Source organism: Brachyhypopomus gauderio, chromosome 13 (assembly GCF_052324685.1).
Source record: "Brachyhypopomus gauderio isolate BG-103 chromosome 13, BGAUD_0.2, whole genome shotgun sequence".
Classification (NCBI taxonomy): Eukaryota; Metazoa; Chordata; class Actinopteri; order Gymnotiformes; family Hypopomidae; genus Brachyhypopomus; species Brachyhypopomus gauderio.
Genome location: NC_135223.1, coordinates 7,635,403 through 7,657,279, shown reverse-complemented (window position 1 = coordinate 7,657,279; position 21,877 = coordinate 7,635,403). Strand labels below are relative to the sequence as shown.

Here is a 21,877-nt window from a genome sequence, read left to right as displayed (position 1 = left end):
CCCAGTGGAGGAACGAACGAGACTATCTCGTTCAGTCTAGCGTGTCTATCATTACAATCCTCGTCTATCATTACGAGGATTCAGATTCGACACAGGAATCGTGACAATCTTGGATTTGTCTGCGTATTGAAAGGATCAAGAAATTTTTTTTGAAATTTTCAAAATGTTCATTTTGTAGTCCATTCTCGCGAACTACATATCCATTAGCGCAATCTGGCAGTCGCCTTGACAAATCAGGAACCGAAGTCTCATCCGGGCTTTCAGGCTGTCTACGCCGCTCAGTCACAGAGCTGTTGAGCTTTAATGACAACAGTTTCTGGGTATCTTGGTGTCTAATCAAAGCCATTTTTACTTTATTCTAAAAAACAGACAACGTTTTTAAGGAATGCTGCAGAGCAACAGCACCCGCTTTGCAATATAGCGAAGATCAACTACGGGCAAGCCAGGCGAGCGCATATTTATGGGACGTGTAGTTTTTAGTTGCAGATTGCGGCAGAATTGGCAAAACATTCCACGTACAAGCTAGACCTTTGGTAGAAAACGAAAATGACACACGTCGTAAATTGTGGATTCAGTCTTTAATTCGGAAATCCATATCAAAGCACAAATTACCTAAAGTGGTGAGTTGTTATAAAAGCCTGAAATTGAATGACTACAGCGTCCCAGCACCAGTGTGATCCTATTTGTGACTTCCGCCTCTAATTATGTTCCGCTTTGCGGTTGGATAGTGTTTGCCGTCACTCATTTCTTTTACGTCATTGGCCCATACATTAGGTGAAAGGTAATATTTACGGAAAAAAGACTCGCTGAGTTAGCAATTGTAAAGTAAATACAGATAATAGTATATTGTATATTGTGTGTATACATATATAGTAGTGTGTGTGTATATATATATATATATATATATATATATATATATATATATATATATATATATATATATATATATCTCTGTATTTACTGTAATCGTTGTTTCTTTTCACACACTATATATATTTGTTTATGTACATATATAAGTATGTTTACCTTTTTGTTGAACGCAGTTCGGAAAATCTTGTGGTAGGTCAGAGACGTTGATAAGTTAATCGGTGGGCTCTGTGCCTTTCCCATTGGTCTGTTCGTCTGTCACTCACATGATTCGCCCCCTATTCGCGAAGACGTCCTCGAGCGCAGCGCTCGTGCCACCCAAAGAAGACTCGTCGTGGGGAAACAGTTGTCAGGCAAGTTATTTGCTGTTGACCAGGTTACCGTGTTTTGTATTTCTAACATTACCTGAGAAAACCTGACGTAGATGTATCGGATACTTCGTTTTCAACGAACGAGTTATAATGAGTAATATGTTGGAGTTATAACCGCTCATTGTTTAGTGGCGGCGTCAGTGTGCTGTCATGCCGCTGGGCTCCTCACCTGAGCGGCTGCTGTCAGCCCGTAGTGCGCTGGTGGAGATGAGGGTGTAGTGTTCACTACTATCACCATCACATCACTAGTTAGGGTGTTATGTGGGTTATGTTCACTACTATCACTATCACATCACTAGTTAGTGTGTTGTGTTCACTTCTATCACCATCACATCAATAGTGTGTTATGTTCACTACTATCACATCAATAGTTAGTGTGTTATGTTCACTACTATCACATCAATAGTTAGTGTGTTATGTTCACTACTATCACATCACTATCACATCACTAGCTAGTGTGTTATTGCCGAACTCAGCTAGCAGTAGTGTGTGATGGTGTGACCGGCCGGTCCCGCTAGCTAACTCCTAGCATCTCGCTACAACTGGGCAAGTTTGTATTAGTGCGCTAGTTGGACAGACAGTTATCGCTCTGGCGTTAGTTAGCTAGAACAGAGAACGATGTAGCTTTACAACTTTACTTTGTACAGTTAATGTTGTGCGGTGTAGCTGGCTAGATGATTGCGTTTTTCTCTGTGGGGGGCCAGCTATCTATCTAGATACACCAGCGCCTCATAACGGGCCACTCTGCTGTAGTCAGTCTGGTTGTGTCTGGTTCGTGACCTAATGTTAAATGATCTTCACATGTACTCTAACTGGGGGCTTGTTTGCTAACCATATCCACCTGTCACTTTGCTTGATGAAATGATCTGTTAACTCTCTTTTTCACATTCGTGGAGTTATTGTAAACTGAATAATATATGATGTACAGTGTGGTTGGTATTCTGGGGTGCAGTGGATTTATCTCTGAGCCAGTTATCACTCTTCTCTTTTATGGCCATAACCCGTTGAACTTTGTTTCTTCTTTATCTCTTTTATTATAGATAGTTGTCCTACAGGGCAAGTGTCTAATATTTTATCTAGGGATTCATTGCCGTATGTGTGAGTGGAACCATTCTGTGTCGGTCAAAGTTTTTTTTTGCTTTTTCATGGTATTATTAAAGAAAAATATATAATTGTATTGATTGATTTATTTATTTATTTCTGAGGCAGAAGAGAGTAAGTTCATTTTCCCTGGTGTTTGGCAGGCTTTGTGAGAGCTGGGGCTGTTTCCACACGGTGTCCCACCCAGAGCTTCACACACATGAGGGGCAACAATGGGCAGGAGCCCCTGAGCGCTGGTTTAAACCCAGAAGCGTGGATGACTGCCAGATATTGATTTAGTCTGCTTCTAGCAGATTGGCAAGAACAACACCAGCCGGAGCGATATTTTACCATTTAGTTATATCAACCGGTTAAAAGTTAATGCAAAAAAATCACACACACCCCCCCTAAAAAAAACAAGCAAACAAACAAAAAAATAGAAAAACTGAAGCCTTCATCAAAATGTTCAGTAGCTTGATATGGAGTCATTCAGAAACCTTGTGTGTTTTTTAGGATTTCAGGCTTAAATCTGATAACTTTTTGTGAAGCAGACTGCAGCACACACACCGTGCAACATCAAATATCTGGACACCATCGGTTCAGCTGTGCCCACACAGTGGGATGCGTGTGTCAGTCGTGAGTGGGCACGTGCTGAGCTAGTGATGTTCTACATTACTCATTAGCCTTTGTTCCAGTGTGGAACCATCATGACTCTGCCCAGACCACTTCACCGCTGTCTTCACTTCTGCTTACATATATGTGCTGAACTTTGTATTTAGACTATAACCTCAGTTTTCTGCCCCACAGTCCGTTGTTGCCACACTGCAGTATTGCAGTCTTGGAAAAAATGGTCCGTCTGCCTTGTATCTGTCAAACTGCTGACTCACTTCTTTACATACGTCATAACCTTTTACGCAAACTGGTCAAGGGTCAACTTGACACTCACAAATAAATATTTTATGCTTTCTTTCTTTCTTTCTTTAGGACACATGTTTTGGGGGCATCCCTGAAGTCAGTAGGAGGGATTTCAGAGAAGAGTTGTCATGGCGATGCTCTTTCACCGGTAACGGCTCTGCCCTCTTCTGGATGCTGCTGTGTGTTCTCAGCTATTGAAGAACTCTGGAGCTTTAATGGATTACACATTTTGGATTTTGTGGCACATGTCAGTTGGATGACTAATATAGAATGTAACCTCTAATTGCTGCACCTACAAACACGGGAGACGTGTTTCATTGCCCCTAACTGGTGATTTAAAAGGCATTCATACTGGATTAGACAAGAACCGTCAGCGTTGACATTGAAGTTTCATTGAAGGGTCTTCACCTTGCACTGCTCCCCACTACCCTTAGGGAAACATTCCTCATGTTCCCATTGGATAGCCTTGAATTGTTTTTTATAGGTTAGATCATTTACGTCTTAAGTGGTGTTTTACTTTAACTTGCTCTTACGTTTTCTGACCTCAAGACAGCTGGCTTTGTTGGGCAGCTGCCTAGTGTCTGCACTGTGTTTAGACACCAATTACAAGCAACACTAACAAGAATATTTGACCAAGATGATATAAGAAATACATGTTCAAGTATTTGTAACATTCACAATAGTCACTTTTTCATTGTCACATTTGACAACTTTTGTCAGACTTTGGGAAGCCTGTCACGGGGTTGCATTAGTGTCCCACACTGATGGAACAACATTAGCTGACGTTTGGCAGGGCCAGTAGAAAATTTTGTAGCTTTATTTGCTCACTGTTTGAGCTCCTGGACTGGGCTGGACCGAGCTGGACCGAGCTGGACTGGTCTGGACCGAGCTGGACTGGGCTTGAGTGGGCTGGGCAGCTCCAGGACTGCAGGGTGATAAGATATGCACATCACATATAATGGCTGACAGGTGTTTGGAAGAGACAGAGTGTTACTGGTGTAAACGTACACAGACGAAGGGTATCCTGTCAGATACATTTGCTGCCTTTTTATGGGTATTATTTGTTTCAAATTTTTAAATTGTTTGTGTTATTTTTTACTTGTTTGAAGTGAGTCCACTTGTGAACCTGAACAGTAGTTTTAAAAGCTGATAATCTCATGAAGCAGGCTGACCTATGACCCTGACCTCACCTGATGACTTACTCAGAAGTCTCTGCATGACCCTCCTGAGCTGTCTGCTCCTTTCTCTCCCTTCGAAAACCCTGCTGTGAATATGCGCTCCCCAGGGCCCCAGGGCCCCTCCCCCTCCCCACCCCCAGTCCCTCCCCCAGGCATGGCCCAGGAAGCCTTACTGCATGGGCAGTTCACAGGCTGGAGCACTGGAGGAAGTGGAGGTGGAGCAGGTGGAGGGAGTGGCTCCAGCAGCAGCAGCTGTCCCAGCACACCTACAGGGGTGTCCCTGCCCCTCAGCCCCGCCTCCTGTAGCTACGCCCTCACCCTCACCCCCACCCACATCCACGTCCAGAGGCTGACGCCACGTCCGGGAAAGGATTCTCGGTTGCTGCTACCGTTGGCGGAGCTGACAGGGAGTAGCTGCCCTCGTGCTCCTGCCCCTCCACTGCTGGTGTTATACTGGTACCCGCCCAGGCGCCGCAGAAGGGGCGTGTCCCGTCGCAGGCATGTGCATGCCTACCAGGCTGAGAGCCGCCCAGAGGCGGAGCGATGGAACACCGCTGTGCAGTGTCTGTTGAGAGGCCTGGACATCACTGCTACTACAGGTGCGTGTGTGTATATGTGTGTGTGTATATGTGTGGGTGTATATGTGTGGGTGTATATGTGTGTGTGTGAATGCATATGTGTGTGTGTGTGTGTGTGTGTACAGGCCCGGAGTGGGCCCCTTTTTCAGCCCGGGAGTTTCATGTCCAAATCCGGCCCAAAATTATTTTCCCCTCCCAATCGGGCCAAACTAGAGATTGACATGAGCCGGCCCATCGGGAATCCTCCCGAATCTCCCGATTAGCCACTCCGACTCTGTGTGTGTGTGTGTGCATGCGCTGAGGATTGCTTGTAAATATTTGTCTTCATCAGGACTAACCAAGCGTGATCCGTACATGTCTGCAGGATTTTCAGACAGCGTCTGTTAGAACGGCTGTTCTTATCCGTATATCATGACGTTTGTTCAGAAAGAGCTACATGACTCTCATACAGTGCCTTAGTGTGTTCAGCCTCAGAAACACTACATGACTCTCAAACAATAGAGTGCACTGAGCTCAGCTGTGGGTGTGTGTGCATGTGCACGCGAGAGAGGGAGAATTGTTCATGTTTAAATTTCACATCACAGTAATATTTGCTAGTGCCTTAATAAAACCTTTCGAAAACTCCATGTGGTGTTGAGGTGTTTGGCTGAGTTTGGTCGTCATCTCTGGTTTTGTAGGGCTGGTGCTCTGGTAGACTGAGCTGTTGAGATGATTGAGGCCAGGCTTACATACAGATGCAGCACACACCCACACTCAGCCCTGTTACAGCCCACACTCACACTCAGCCCTGTTACAGCCCACACCCACACTCAGCCCTGTTACAGCCCACACCCACACTCAGCCCTGTTACAGCCCACACCCACACTCAGCCCTGTTACAGCCCACACCCACACTCAGCCCTGTTACAGCCCACACCCACACTCAGCCCTGTTACAGCCCACACCCACACTCAGCCCTGTTACAGCCCACACCCACACTCAGCCCTGTTACAGCCCACACCCACACTCAGCCCTGTTACAGCCCACACACACACTCAGCCCTGTTACAGCCCACACCCATACTCAGCCCTAGGGTTGCAACGGTATGAGATTTTCACGGTATGATAACCGTCTCAGAAAATACCGCGGTATCACGGTTATCACGGTATCACAGTTAGTTTGTATATTATTAAAAGATACACTGACCCTTAAAGAAATTACAACAAGTTTTTTTTGTTCAATTAACTATTTATTGTAGAAACCTGCAACTATTGTATACAAAATGTCTCCTTTAAAAAAATAAGCTGTAAACATGTTTATATAAATACTGCAAAATTAGAGAAACCTAAATCATGGATTTCATTACAATTATTTAAGTTTAAATTATTTAATATCTGACAAACTCAGCCTGGGTCAGTGTCTGATCAACAACTGTTGTAAACGTCCGTTTTACTGCCAAGTTGGAATATAACCAGATACTGCAGAAAGAGAGGATTTATTTCTGACATCATCACAATAGAGATTTCTATTTTAAGGCTTTCACACCGAGTCTGGTTTTAACATATGAAAAACAGGCACGTTAGAATTTGAAAATGAACGCATGTCAATTAATGGCGTCTTTCACATCCAATGAAAGCAAGGACCTTAAAAAGCTAGAATTATACTTTCACTAGTGACCGTAGCGCGCGACTCCGCACAGTTCTTTTGTATTACGTTAACAAATACGAGCCTCTTGTAATTCCAGGACTAAACGTGAAGAGAAACGTGGAGAGAACGTGAAGACGTTAAGATTGGGCGTTTTGAAAATAAACAACCATTAAATAATGTGATGAAAAAGCGAATTATTTCGAGTATATGTATAAATATGTAACTTTATTAAGTTTAAGGTGCTGGGAAATATTGAAACGGACCTTTAAAATGACGTACAGGTGCTTTAATTCCACCTTATAAAGGTGTATGAACCCTGCAAATATGACTTTGTTCATTGCGCTGAGGCGCGGCGCACGCAAAGTTACAAAATTCGAGAGGTGCACGACCTCGCTAATCGACAGCGCGTGAGACCCTCGCGCACGGGCGGAGCCACCGCGATTACGTTATTTTTGCCGCTGACATTAGTTTAGCTTTTTTTTTTGTTAAAAAATTTGTTAAGTCTGATACACGTTCTGCCATTCTCACCGCTGTGCTGAGTAGCTGAACCGGAGCGGAGTTGCGCATGCGCGGGTCAGTTTCTCCGCTGGCTTGCTTTTTACCGGTAATAAGCAAACGCACACGGTATGATAACCGTGCATTTTAATACCGTGGTATACCGTGAAACCGGTTACCGCTGCAACCCTACTCAGCCCTGTTACAGCCCATACCCACACTCAATCCCGTTGGACTGCCTAAGATGAAACTTTGAATCTTAGCGCTGGCTGCACTATGATCTATCACACATGGGGTTGTGTTGTGTGCATGTCCAGCATGACATTATCAGGGTAACTGTGTCCTTCGTACTGTGTGCTTGTACGTTTTATCTGTCTTGCGCACACACACTGTCACTCACAGTGGGAGGGGGAGGGTCTGTTCACCATATACCTCTCTGGGAAGGACGGACAGTTCAGCATACCGCCCTGTCTCGCCCGTGCTGTCTCACCCGCTCTGTCTCACCCATGCTGTCTCACTGTCTCACCCTTACCCTTGTTTTTGCGACAAACACTATAAACACTTTTTGGTTCAGTAATAATCTTGTAATTTAGTAAGAGCTGTGGTGTTCAAACTGCTCAGAGTCTGATTTTGTATCTAGTCAACTTAGTTTGTATATGTCACTTTTTATGATGATTTATATATTTTATTTCTCTCCTCTGTTAGAATTTAGCAAAAGCATGCTGCCCCGCCCTCGGCGCCTGCTGCTATTGGTCAATCCCTTCAGTGGGCGGGGTCAGGCCATGGACTGGTGTCAGACGCATATACTTCCAATGATCAGAGAAGCCAACATCAGCTACAACCTCATCCCCACAAGTATGGCTGTCTGCTTCAGTGGTGCCAGTTTTTTAGCAAACACACTCTGTCCTGGAGCCCAGTGAAAACATTAGTGAAATCTAACCTTTCATTGAGTGATCTATTCAAACAAATAAAAAAACAAAAATACATTTTGATCAGTGGAGGTGATCAGTGGAGGTAAGCCACCTCTGGAACACATGTATGCCACTGCTCTTCTGGGAGCTGTAGGTGTGCAACAGTGTCTTGTTTTTGAAGGATTGAACATTTTTTAAGGATTTCGGAAAAGTCATTACTCAAACATTGACGGATCAAATGCTTTTTATGTCTATAATGTTGTCTTAGTTCTTTTAAATTTCAGTGATTTTTCAGTGATTCAATGAATCATAATTTAGATAGATAGATGCTGACTGCTAGCTAACACAGAAGTCAGAGCCTTTCCCTCCAGAGGGTCAGAGCCTTTCCCTCCAGAGGGTCAGAGCCTTTCCCTCCAGAGGGTCAGAGCCTTTGCCTCCAGAGGGTCAGAGCCTTTCCCTCCAGAGGGTCAGAGCCCCCCCCGGAGGGTCAGAGCTCCCCCGGAGGGTCAGAGCTCCCCCGGAGGGTACACACACTGAGGTTGTTTTTCTGCTGCTCTGTAGAGTACCCAAGCCATGCCCGCGAGTTGATGAGGGAGATCACACTGCGTGAGTGGGATGGCATCATCATCGCCTCTGGAGATGGACTACTGCATGAAGTAAGGGACTGTCCTATGCAGACCTGTCCTATGCAGACCTGTCCTACAGTGCAGCTGTCCTATAGCAGAGTTCTAATCTGTTCTGTGGGCTAGGGTTCTGTCACACAGTTCAGATCTGTACACTAGCCAGGGAAGCACAATCAGGTAATGGCACAAACAGGAACAAAACCAAAAGACATACACACACACTATATTGCCAAAAGTATTCACTCACCCATCCAAATTATCACACACACTATATTGCCAAAAGTATTCACTCACCCAACCAAATTATCGGAATCAGGTGTTCCAGTCACTTCCACGGCCACAGGTGTATAAAGAGAAAAAATGGGTCTCTCAGGAGCTCATTGAATTCCAGCGTGGACCTGTGATAGGACGTTACCTGTGCAACAAATCCAGTCGTGAATCTTCCTCGCTCCTTAATATACCACAGTCAACTGTCAGCTGTATTATAACTAAATGGAAGTGTTTGGGAACGACAGCCATGCAGCCATGAAGTGGTAGGACACGTAAACTGATGGAGCGGAGTCAGTGGATGCTGAAGCGCATAGTGTGAAGAGGTCACCAACTTTCTGCAGAGTCAATTACTACAGACATCCAAACTTCATGTGACCTTCAGATGAGCTCAAGAACAGTGCACAGAGAGCTTCATGGAATGGGTTTCCATGGTTGAGCAGCTGCATCCAAGCCATACATCACCAAGTGCAATGCAAAGAGTCGGATGCAGTGGTGTAAACCACACCGCCACTGGACTTTAGAGCAGTGGAGGTGTGTTGTCTGGAGTGACAAATCGCGCTTTTCCATCTGGCCATCTGATGGACGAGTCTAGATTTGGCGGTTGCCAGGAGAACGGTACTTGTCTGACTGCATTGTGCCAAGTGTAAAGTTTGGTGGAGGGGGGATTAAGGTGTGGGGTTGTTTTTCAGGAGCTGGGCTTGGCCCCTTAGTTCCAGTGAAAGGAACTCTGAATGCTTCAGCATACCAAGACATATTAGACAATTCCATGCTCCCAACTTTGTGGGAACAGTTTGGAGCTGGCCCCTTCCTCTTCCAACATGACCGTGTGCACCAGTGCACAAAGCAAGGTCCATAAAGACATGAACTGGCCTGCACAGAGCCCTGACCTCAACCCAATAGAACACTTTTGGGATGAATTAGAGATTAACTGGATGAATCGATTAGGAATGGGATGTCACTTAAGCTCATATGTGAGTCAAGGAAGGTGAGCCAATACATTTGGTAATATTGTGTGTGTGTGTGTGTGTGTGTGTGTGTGTGTGTGTGTGTGTGTGTGTGTGTATGAGAGAGAGCGCTGAGATCACCCACCATCTGATGTTTGATATTCTGTAATACAGAGACAGGGTCCATTTGTGGAGATGGGCAATGTTTATATTGACCACCTCTGTAATATGGTATACCTCTGATCTACAGTACAACTCTGTAATATGGTATACCTCTGATCTACAGTACAACTCTGTAATATGGTATACCTCTGATCTACAGTACAACTCTGTAATACATACACTGTGTTCTAAATTATTATGCAAAAAGTGTTTAGGATTGATAAGAATTTTATGTTTGTCAGTTAAACACATTGATGGTGATGTGTGTCAGGGCTCTTTATATCACTGAAAGCAATTGCAGACACCTGAGCTAATTAGTTTGGCAGGTGTGTCCAATTAAAGGCAAGGCTACTTAAGAAGGCTGTCCCACATTATTAAGCAGCCTACATTTTCAGCCAAAATGGGAAAGAAGAAGGATGTGTCGGCTGCTGAGAAGCAACAAATTGTGGAGTGTTTAGGTCAAGGCATGACTACAGTCAACACTGCCAAGACACTTAATCGTGATCACACAATCAAGAAGTATGTAGCTGATTCAGAGCACACACGTGTGCATGCTAATAAGGGAAAATTGAGGACTCTTTCCAACAGGCAATTACATCAGGTTAAAAAAGCAGCTGCAAAAACGCCTTGTCATAGCAGCAGAAGTTTTTGAAGCTGCTGGTGCCTCCAACGTCCCCCGAACAACAAGATGCAGGTCCTTCAGAGGTTTGCAGCTGTGCGTGAGCCTGTCGACCTCCTCTATCCACTGCACACAAGCAGAAACGGCTCCAGTGGGCCAAACAACACCTGAAGACTGACTTCAGAACTGTTCACCGATGAGTGCCATGCAATGGTTGATGGTCCAGATGGATGGAGTGGAGGATGGGTAGATAGAGTGGAGGATGGCTGGAGTGGAGGATGGATAGATAGAGTGGATGATGGCTGGTTGATGGACCCCATGCAAATAAGGCTACGGCCCCTTTAGGATCCCTGAAGGGGTAAAGATGACCTCCATAATGTATGTGGAGTTTCTCAAACAGCACTTCCTGCCATGGTTCAAGAAGAAGAACCATGTAATCTGCAGCAAGATCATTTTCTTGCATGTTAATGCACCGTCTCATGCTGCAATGAACACATTTTTACCTCTGAATGCTATGGGCGTAAAAGGGGACAAACTTATGGTGTGGACCCCATGCTCCCCTGACCTCAACCCCATTGAGAACCTCTGGAGCATCATCAGAAGGAGTGTCTGCGATGGCGGGAGTGTCTACGATGGCGGGAGTGTCTGCGATGGCGGGAGTGTCTGCGATGGCGGGAGTGTCTGCGATGGCGGGAGTGTCTGCGATGGCGGGGGTGTCTGCGATGGCGGGGGTGTCTGCGATGGCGGGGGTGTCTGCGATGGCGGGGTGTCTGCGATGGCGGGGGTGTCTGCGATGGCGGGAGGCAGGTCACATCTAAGCAACATCTCTGGGAGGGAATTCTGTCCTCATGTAAAACAACAGAAGCAGATACCATCCAAACCCTGACTAATTCAATGGACGAGAGAGTTCAGAAGCTCCTTTAGAACAAGGGGTCCTATGTGCAAATATAACACCGCCTAGGATAAAGTTTTGACTTGAAAACTGTTTGATTTCAGTTGGTAATAACCAGCTAATGCTTATAATTTCATAAATGACCATTTTTATTTTGTTCTTTATAAAAATGAAAAGGTTGAAAACCTTTGAAGTCAAAGTCAAATTTATTTATATAGCGCTTTTCACAACACACGTTGTCACAAAGCAGCTTTACAATCATATGGGTCCAGATCCCTAATGAGCAAGCCAAAGGCGACAGTGGCGAGGAAAAACTCCCTATAGGGTGGGGATTAGGAAGAAACCTCGGGAGGACCAAGACTCAAAAGGGAACCCGTCCTCCATTGGGCGGCCCGTTAACACAAGTCCGTGGTCGCAGGGTGGTTCCACAGTTCCACAGCAACAGTCAAGTCTCCTGTTCCCCGGCCAAGCAGCCACAATCCCCTCGGTGCAGGCGGTGGGCCTCAGGCGGGCCAGCATCCCTCGTGGCAACAGCTCATCCAACCCCGGCATCAGCACATCCACCGGCAAGCCAGACCATCCCCCAGGTGCCTGCAGGTGCCTGTATCCAATCGTCTTGGGTGGAGGCATGCAAGAAGATAGAAATACAGACTGAGTGGACATGGATTTAAACCACCATTGATTTAAATGTACGTAGCTCATGTGCCAGTGATGAGCATGTGGCTCCGGCAGGCTAATCTATAGCAGCATAACTAAAGGGAGGGGTTCAGAGGTGACTACAGGCATGAGGGCTCACTGAGACATTGCTTTCCAGTCAAGTCATTGTCACAAATAGAGTGATGCCATGACACAGCTGGATGACAGCATGAACATCTCAGATCACCAGAAATCTTAACGTCCGGGGGCCCCCAAGCCCCTACACCTTAAAAGGGGAATATTAACTGAAGGCTTGATTAAATAGGTGAGTCTTAATTCTAGATTTAAAGATTGGAACTGTGTCAGAATCTTGGATTGGAGCTGGAAGGCTATTCCATAATTGAGGGGCTTTAAAGGAGAAAGCTCTGCCTCCGGCTGTAGTCTTACACATTTTTGGAACTAGGAGAAATCCAGCATTTTGGGAGCTCAAAGGGCGAGATGAGTTGTAGTAAGCAATGAGTTCACTCAGATATTGTGGGGCGAGACCATTTTAACGCCTTATAGGTTAACAGAAGAACTTTAAATTCAATGCGATATTTAATCGGAAGCCAGTGTAGTGCGGCGAGAGTGGGACTAATATGATCGAATTTCCTTGCCTTAGTTAGGACTCTAGCTGCAGGATTTTGTACAAGTTGTAGCTTCTTTATGGACTGTTTAGAGCATCTAATTAGAAGACTATTACAGTAGTCCAATCTCGACGAGACAAAAGCATGGACCAGCTTCTCTGTATCAGCTAATGAAAGTAAGTGTCTCAGCTTGGCAATATTACGTAAATGGAAAAAGGCAGCCTTAGTGACATTGCATACATGTCCGTCAAATGAAAGATCAGAATCAATAGTGACACCTAAACTTTTTGCAGTAGATTTAGGTGTTACTGCAAAACCATCTAGGGTAAGGGGAATATCAGCCCAATTGCTTCTAACAGCTTTAGGCCCAAGAATCAGCACCTCAGTCTTGTCAGAATTCAGTTGAAGGTTTGAGTGTTTTATTTTTAAAAATATATACCGATGTCATTGGCAGTTTGCTCAAAAACCTTTCAATTGTTCTCTTAATAGTTGATTACTGTAAATGACTAATTCATATAGGTAATTTGGAAAATCTGAGAAAATATTACTTGCATAATAATTTGGAACACAGTGTAAGTGCAAATCGTCTGTTATAGTAGCAGTTAGACTAGACCCAGTTTTGTTCAAACCAACCTACTCCGGTTCTTTACACATAACCAAACAGATGACATCTTGGAGTTATTTAAATTTGATGTTGAAAGCATGTGCAGGTTGTACTGTATTTATAAGACACAACTAAAAATATATATTGTTTTTCTTTAAAGGGTCAATAAAGCATTAAAGCGTATTTAGTGCGAGTGGTCCTGGACGGTGTTACACGTAGTTATGTGCTTGGCAGAATGAGTGTTCCTCTCTCTACACAGGTAGTTAATGGCCTCATGGACAGGCCTGACTGGGAACAAGCAATCAAAACACCAGTGGGGGTCCTGCCCTGTGGCTCAGGCAACGCTCTGGCCGGCTCCATCAACCACTACGCAGGGTAGGACACCTCATGTCTGACCTCACCTGTGCTCCATCACATGCACCTGAACCAACCTGTCTCCCATCACACATCACACCTGACGAATGTCTTGTCCCCTGTGTGCGTCAGATATGACATGTGCCTTCGGGAGCCGCTCCTCCTCAACTGTTGCTTTTTGCTTTGTCGGGGTGGAGTCAGACCCATGGACCTGGTCTCTGTGACAACGAGCCCTTTACCAGCCTCCTCATCCAATCAGAATGGCCGTCCATCCACATCCACGAGGCTCTTCTCCTTCCTGTCGGTGGCGTGGGGCTTTGTGTCCGACGTGGACATCGAGAGCGAGCGCTACCGAGGACTCGGCTCCGCCCGCTTCACCCTGGGGACGCTGGTGCGACTGGCCTCTCTGCGCTCATACCAGGGCCGCCTGTCCTATCTGCCCCCCGCCGTGGTGGCACCCGCCCCTGACTCCGCCCCCCAGCCTCCACGCCGCCCCCTCTCCCGCAGCATCACGGAGGGCCTGGAGGGCGTCTGCCGCACACCCATCCACCGCACCTGCTCCGACATGGGCATCAGCGAGCAGAGAAGCCTCCGTAAAGGGGAGAGGGAGCGGGAGAGGGAGGAGAGGGAGCAGGAGAGGGAGAGGAGGAGAGAGAGGGCACGAGGGACCGGCGTGGTCAGGGCCAGCAGCCTCGCTGAGGATCGAGAGAGGGAGATGGAGGCAGAGGAGAGAATAGAGGAACAGTCAGGGTTCAGCTCGCAGTCAAACGAAAGACAAGAGTGTGACAGGAACGTGAGTGAGCATACACATGGGGGGGCCGAGGAGGAGAGAGGGGGGAGGAGAGAGAAGGAAAGACAGATGGACGAAGAAAGGGATGTGAGGGAGGAATACAGTGTAGATGAGGGGAAAGAGGCGGAGGAGTGTGAAGGGAGTTCAGCAGACACGCCTCCAGACCCAAGATGGACGCTCCGTAAAAACTCTGCCCCCTCCACTCAGATAGTCGATGCATTTTTCAGCCAGCCAATGAGCATGGACCTGGTGACGGAGGTGGATGGGCAGGAGAACGGCAGCTGTTTCCAACAGCAGACTTATCTTCTTGATCCAGGCCGTGAACGTTCACTCACCATCTCCTCCCCCTTCCGCCAGTCTCCCTTCTCATACAAACCCAAACTGGACCAGAATCAGAACCAGAGCCCTTCTAGGCCCCGCCCAGTCTCCCTCCTCCAGCACGCCCACACCAACTCTCTCCCACCCAAATTCCCCCCACTCTCTCTGTCACAGTCACCCACACCCCCATCCTGCACCTCCCCCCCCAACTCCGCCTACCTGGTTCCACAGCCCAACACACCTGGCCCCGCCTCCCCCTCTCCCTCCCCCTCCCTCTCCTCCTCCTTCTCCTTCGATCTGGCTGAACCTGCTGGGCCTCTCACCTCCTCCTTCAGCCACCCCCCCCACGATGATCTACTGCCCCCCCTGGACCAGCCCTTGCCCTCACGGGACTGGGTGACTGTCGAGGGCGACTTCGTCCTGGTGCTGGCCATCTACCAGTCCCACCTGGGCGCTGACCTATTGGCCGCTCCACAGGCGCGTTTCGATGACGGCCTAATCCACCTGACCTTTGTGCGGGCGGGCATCTCTCGGGCCACGCTGCTGCGCCTCTTCCTGGCCATGGAGAGGGGCGGTCACTTGGGCCTCAGCTCGCCCTACGTCAGCCACGTGTCTGCACGCGCCTTCCGCCTGCAGCCTCTCTCGCCCCGGGGGACCCTCACCGTGGACGGGGAACTGGTCCCCTACGGACCCCTGCAGGCCCAGGTAACCACCACGGGGCACACCACCACAACAACGATGTCACCTGGTAACGTCTCAAGTATGCATCACTCTGTCTATACAGTCTTCATTGTGTGTGTGTGTGTGTGTGTGTGTGTGTGTGTGTGTGTGTGTCTTCGTCTTCTCTCCACAGATACATCCCTCGATGGCGCGTCTCATTGTGGGAGACTCGGGGGTGAAAGTCACAAGGTTCTGACCTCGGGGTGTTTAAACGAGGGGCCGCTGCAAACCATCCGCACTACATGCACTACCCACTGTCCTGGGAGGGAGGAGCTGGAGTGGGATTGCCAGCTATTGCAATAAGAGCGTTTACTGGAAGTTCTTTGAAGGGATCACCTAATTGAGCCATGCGGGCCAGTCATTGTAATGAAGGGGTGGGACTCTGCAGTCTGCTCCATGCTGCGTGTGTTTCTATAGCTGATCAAAGACTGCAGCACGACCACTGAAGGTTCTGCAAGACCACTGGAATGTGCACACTGAGTCCAGCTCTACGCACCCACTTCATGAGCGGCTCGAGTACCGACGCCATAGTGTTTTTGCCTTATTACAGAAAGTGTAGGGGTGGGGTAGGGTAAAATACTAACATCTGATTTGGAACACCATGTGGGCTAGCTACACCCTCATGGAACAACCAATGGGCTAGCTACACCCTCATGGAACAACCAATGGGCTAGCTACACCCTCATGCTAACATGATCCACAATCTCCACCCCTGAACCAGCAGAGCTTTCAACTATGTGCAATTCTCCCTTGTACCTTCCCCTTGTCCTTAATGATTACAATTAACCATAAGACCTCATGTAAAGATCAGTTTATTTTACAGACTGTAGTCTTAGGAAAACTCCATGTGCTTTACTGTGGGACCATATAGAGACACACTGACTTAGGGTTTGGTTTTATGACAAACTGCCTACAACTACAACCACAGGATCTAGAACAATAGTGGTGGGAACATTTTTGTAGCTACAGGAAACAGTACAGAAACAGTAGAGAAACTACAGAAACCGTAGATGAGCCAAACAGTTAATGGTGGATTATATTCTGGTGTATAAAGTGTTTGCCTGATTAAGCATGCTGTGGGATGACCATGCTAGGTCTGTTGCATTTTACACAAGATGGTTGCCTGGATTTTCTTTTTTTGTTTGTTTTGTTTGTTATGAAATGTTAGGAAATATTAAACCTTTCTTAGAAATAAGCTTTCAAAATCTCACAATGATTATATGAAAATGGCCGAAAGGTTTATATTTACCTTTAAGTTATTGCATCTGAGCAGAGCCTGTTTGTGTGTCTCTTCAGAGTGGCTTAGTCTCCTGAGATTGGGTGTTTGGAAAGCCCTTTCCAAGGCCTGGAGAGTCCATATAAAGCACGGGTGTGTCTTTGCCTGCTGTGCCGTTCCACATGCTCTGGTGTTCAACCTGGAGTGTTTAGCTCTTGCCCTTAGAGGACCTGCAGGTCCACGGTTTGCTCAGGTTGCTTTTGTTAACACACTTGCACAACCGAGCACTCATCTCTGCCCTGTCAAACATCACCTGGCTGAGGTGACTGAAGAGTGTGACAAATGGCGTGGGCTGGTTGGAGATCACAGAGAGCAGGAGAACCGTCCTGAATGACTGACCAACACTTCCCCTGAAGTCCAGTCAGCACTGCCCCATCCGTGCGGATGTGGCCCCTTGTGGAAAAGCATAGGTGCTGTTAATCGTTCTTAGCTGTTTTCCTTTGGCTAGCTGTGCTTACAGCAGCCAATACTACAGTCCTGAACTGCTGTGCAAGATGATAATGCCATTTAAGATGTCTTGATAGATTATTATATGATGCTTGTAATAAAATTGTAATTATTACTAAAATACAATATTAAAGAAAAATAGAGAGAATGTACATTTTCATAGTTCTGTATAGTTTAAAATGTTTTGTTTATTCTCATGATTAAATCTTAACCATGAAAGTCCACCTGAGTTTCAGCTGTGTGTGTGCATGTGGTCGTGTGGTCGTGTGTGTGTGTGTGTGTGTGTGTGTGTGTGTGTGCGTGTGTGTGCATGTGGTCGTGTGGTCCACCCGTCAGTGTGTTTGGGTTTCACTGCTATAGCAGCTGCAGCCAAGACTTCCTGTTGGTCCTGTAAGACCTGCACTCCCCTGCCACAGGACACAAGGTCTTGGAAGTCTGGAAAATCTTTTATTGAACTCTGCAAGAATGTGGAATAATTATCAGAGAAGGGAAGTGACATTAAACGCTGCTGTGTATCAACAGTCTTTCCTGTAACAACATGCAGGGAGGAGTGTAACAAAGCGGGGGAGGGGCACAGGAGTGGGGAGGACAAGTAAAGGGACAGTATGTAACCTGGGTGTAGTGTGTGTAGTGTGTATCCAGTGGCAGTGAGGTGTGTAGTGTGTATCCAGGGGCAGTGAGGTGTGTGTGTAGTGTGTATCCAGGGGCAGTGAGGTGTGTGTGTAGTGTGTATCCAGGGGCAGTGAGGTGTGTAGTGTGTATCCAGGGGCAGCCAGGTGTGTTTTTGTGTGTGTGTGTGTGTGTGGTGTGTATCCAGGGGCAGTGAGGTGTGTGTGTAGTGTGTATCCAGGGGCAGTGAGGTGTGTTTTTGTGCAGTATATTGCCAGCGGTGGTGAGGTGTGTGTGTAGTGTGTATCCAGGGGCAGTGAGGTGTGTGTGTGTAGTGTGTATATATATATATATATATATATATATATATATATATATATATATATATATATATAATGTCCTTGACTAGGGCAGTGAGGTGTGTTTTTGTGTAGTATATTGCCAGCGGTGGTGAGGTGTGTGTGTGTGTAGTGTGTATCCAGGGGCAGTGAGGTGTATTTTTGTGTAGTATATTGCCAGTGGTGGTGAGGTGTGTGTGTGTGTGTGTGTGTGTAGTGTGTATCCAGGGGCAGTGAGGTGTGTTTTTGTGTAGTATATTGCCAGCGGTGGTGAAGTGTGTGTGTGTGTGTGTGTGTAGTGTGTATCCAGGGGCAGTGAGGTGTGTTTTTGTGCAGTATATTGCCAGCGGTGGTGAGGTGTGTGTGTGTGTAGTGTGTGTGTGTGTGTGTAGTATATTGCCAGCGGTGGTGAGGTGTGTAGTGTGTGTGTGTGTGTGTGTGTGTGTAGTATATTGCCAGCGGTGGTGAGGTGCATGGTGACCCAGTAAACAAGGAAGTCGACGTCCCACGTTCTTCCTCTCCACCGTCCTCTGCTTCTTCACGGCATCTGTTCTAATCACACTAGACAGTGTCTGCTGTGGCTTTGAAGGACTGTTATCTTGGTAAGACTGTATCTAGTTAGAACTGTTATCTTGGTAAGACTGTATCTAGTTAGAACTGTTATCTTGGTAAGACTGTATCTAGTTAGGACTGTTATCTTGGTGGGACTGTATCTAGTTAGAACTGTTATCTTGGTGGGACTGCCAGCCTTACGAGGAGTCATGAACAAAACAATTCTCTTATTCCACTAGAGTGTAGTTTAGCAGTAACAATTTTATGAAATTCTTTAATGATAAGATTGATAAAATTAGGGAAAACATTAGTAGTGCTATCTCAGAGCCTGTCAACATGCCAATGCACCTTGACAGCTGTCTGGTCAGCTCTGATGCCCTGTTAGAGTCCTTCTCCTCAAATGGTCATGAGGAGCTTATTTCACTGGTGAAATCTGCTAAACCCTCCACATGCATACTAGATGCTGTACCAACCCATCTACTTAAAGAATTACTGCACAGCAATGTAGAACCGTTGCTTACTATAATAAATTATTCTCTGAGCCTGGGCTACGTTCCCAGTTCATTTAAACTTGCAGTCATCAAGCCGCTAATTTAAAAACCTGGTCTTAACCCCCAAGAACTGTCCAACTATAGGCCAATTTCTAATCTGTCATTCGTATCCAAAATTTTTGAGAAAGTAGTTTCTTCACAACTCTCTTCCTTCTTACAGACAGAACATGTCTTAGAGTTATTTCAGTCTGGATTTAGAGCTCATCACAGCACTTAAACAGCACTAACTAAAGTACTGAATGATCTCTTAATATCCTCTGATAAAGGACACATTTCGTTTCTCATACTGCTAGACCTCAGTGCTGCTTTTGACACCATTGATCATAATATTCTACTTAATAGACTGGAGACACTCATTGGCATAAGAGGTCAAGCACTCTCCTGGTTCAGGTCCTACCTGACAGATCGTTACCAATTTGTGCTAGTAAATAACGAATGCTCTGAGCATTCTAAAGTAAAGTATGGTGTCCCCCAAGGATCTGTACTGGGCCCCATATTATTCTCATTATATATGCTACCACTGGGCACTATCATTCGTAGGCATGGTATTAGCTTCCATTGCTACGCAGATGATACTCAGTTGTATATATCTTCTAATCCAGATGATACCACCACAACTCTCAAGATTGAGAACTGCGTCCAGGATATTAAAAACTGGATGGCGTCTAATTTTCTTAAACTAAATTCTGACAAGACTGAGGTACTGATTCTTGGGCCTAAAGCTGTTAGAAGCAATTGGGCTGATATTCCCCTTACCCTAGATGGTTTTTCAGTAACACCAAAATCTACTGCAAAAAGTTTAGGTGTCACTATTCATTCTGATCTTTCATTTGACACACATGTATGCAATGTCACTAAGGCTGCCTTTTTCCATTTACGTAATATTGCCAAGCTGAGACACTTACTTTCATTAGCTGATGCAGAGAAGCTAGTTCATGCTTTTGTCTCGTCGAGATTGGACTACTGTAATAGTCTTCTAATTGGATGCTCTAAACAGTCCATAAAGAAGCTACAACTTGTACAAAATGCCGCAGCTAGAGTCCTAACCAAGGCTAGGAAATTCGATCATATTAGTCCCACTCTCGCCGCACTACACTGGCTGCCGATTAAATATCGCATTGAATTTAAAGTTCTCCTGTTAACCTATAAGGCGTTAAATGGTCTTGCCCCACAATATCTGAGTGAACTCATTGATTACTACAACCCATCTCGCCCTTTGCGCTCCCAAAATGCTGGATTTCTCCTAGTTCCAAAAATTAGTAAAACTACAGCCGGAGGCAGAGCTTTCTCTTTTAAAGCCCCTCAATTATGGAATAGCCTTCCAGCTCCAATCCAAGATTCTGACACAGTTCCAATCTTTAAATCTAGACTTAAGACTCACCTGTTTAGTCAAGCCTTCAGATAAAATTCCCCTTGTAAGGTGTAGGGGCTTGGGGGCCCCCAGACATTGAGATTTCTGGTGATCTGAGATGTTGATGCTGTCATCCAGCTGTGTCTTAGCATCACTCTATTTGTGACAATGACTTGACTGGAAAGCAATGTCTCAGTGAGCCCTCATGCCTGTAGTCACCTCTGAACCCCTCCCTTTAGTTATGCTGCTATAGATTAGTCTGCCGGAGCCACATGCTGATCACTGGCACGTGAGCTACGTACATTTAAATCAATGGTGGTTTAAATTCATGTCCACTCAGTCTGTATTATCTATCTTCTTGCATGGCTCTACCCAAGACGATTGGATACAGGCACCTGCAGGCACCTGGGGGATGGTCTGGCTGCCGGTGGATGTGCTGATACCGGGGTTCACCTGGGGAGTAACACTGCAGTCGGAGCCTACAATACCAGCATCACTGCTCCGACACGGAATGAAAGCCTGGCATTCATCAACAGACATTTACAGTGACAATATCAAAACCCAGAACTTTCAATTCTACCTTTTACCTAGTCTGATTGTGTGTGACTTGTGTATTTGTGTGTTAACGGGCCGCCCAATGGAGGATGGGTTCCCTTTTGAGTCTTGGTTCTCCTGAGGTTTCTTCCTATTCCCCACCATCATAGGGAGTTTTTCCTCGCCATTGTCGCCTTTGGCTTGCTCATTAGGGTTCTGGACCCATAGTATTGTTAACCTTGTAAACCCTGTAAAGCTGCTTTGCGACAACTTGAGTTGTTAAAAGCGCTATACAAATAAAATTTGATTGATTGATTGATTGACTGTATCTAGTTAGAACTGTTATCTTGGTAAGACTGTATCTAGTTAGGACTGTTATCTTGGTGGGACTGTATCTAGTTAGGACTGTTATCTTGGTGGGACTGTATCTAGTTAGAACTGTTATCTTGGTGGGACTGTTATCTTGGTGGGACTGTATCTAGTTAGGACTGTATCTAGTTAGGACTGTTATCTTGGTGGACTGATATCCTGCATTTAATAGGCCCTTCCACATTCACACAGACCTGCCAAACAGTCTGTTTCGCTTCCTCAATGTCATTAATATGCCATAGAAGTCCAATATTACATGTGTACTATTTCAT

General features: G+C 46.1%; 1 protein-coding gene across 2 annotated transcripts; it reads left to right on the top strand.

Moving 5' to 3' along the window:
- The first annotated feature begins 60 nt into the window (after positions 1-60).
- sphk2 (sphingosine kinase 2) lies at positions 61-21,552 on the top strand. Of its 2 annotated transcripts, XM_076970549.1 has the most exons (10): positions 61-620; positions 1,158-1,220; positions 3,303-5,010; positions 7,815-7,964; positions 8,582-8,676; positions 13,656-13,771; positions 13,883-15,563; positions 15,712-18,198; positions 18,366-18,850; positions 21,080-21,552. In XM_076970549.1, exons 3-8 carry the CDS (start codon positions 4,506-4,508, stop codon positions 15,772-15,774), a joined length of 2,610 nt encoding a protein of 869 aa, XP_076826664.1. In that variant the 5' UTR covers positions 61-620; positions 1,158-1,220; positions 3,303-4,505; the 3' UTR covers positions 15,775-18,198; positions 18,366-18,850; positions 21,080-21,552. The 2 variants fall into 2 exon arrangements, with proteins under 2 accessions (XP_076826664.1, XP_076826663.1); XM_076970548.1 differs by lacking the exon at positions 61-620 and having other exon boundaries at positions 1,053-1,220.
- Positions 21,553-21,877: the final 325 nt, after the last annotated feature.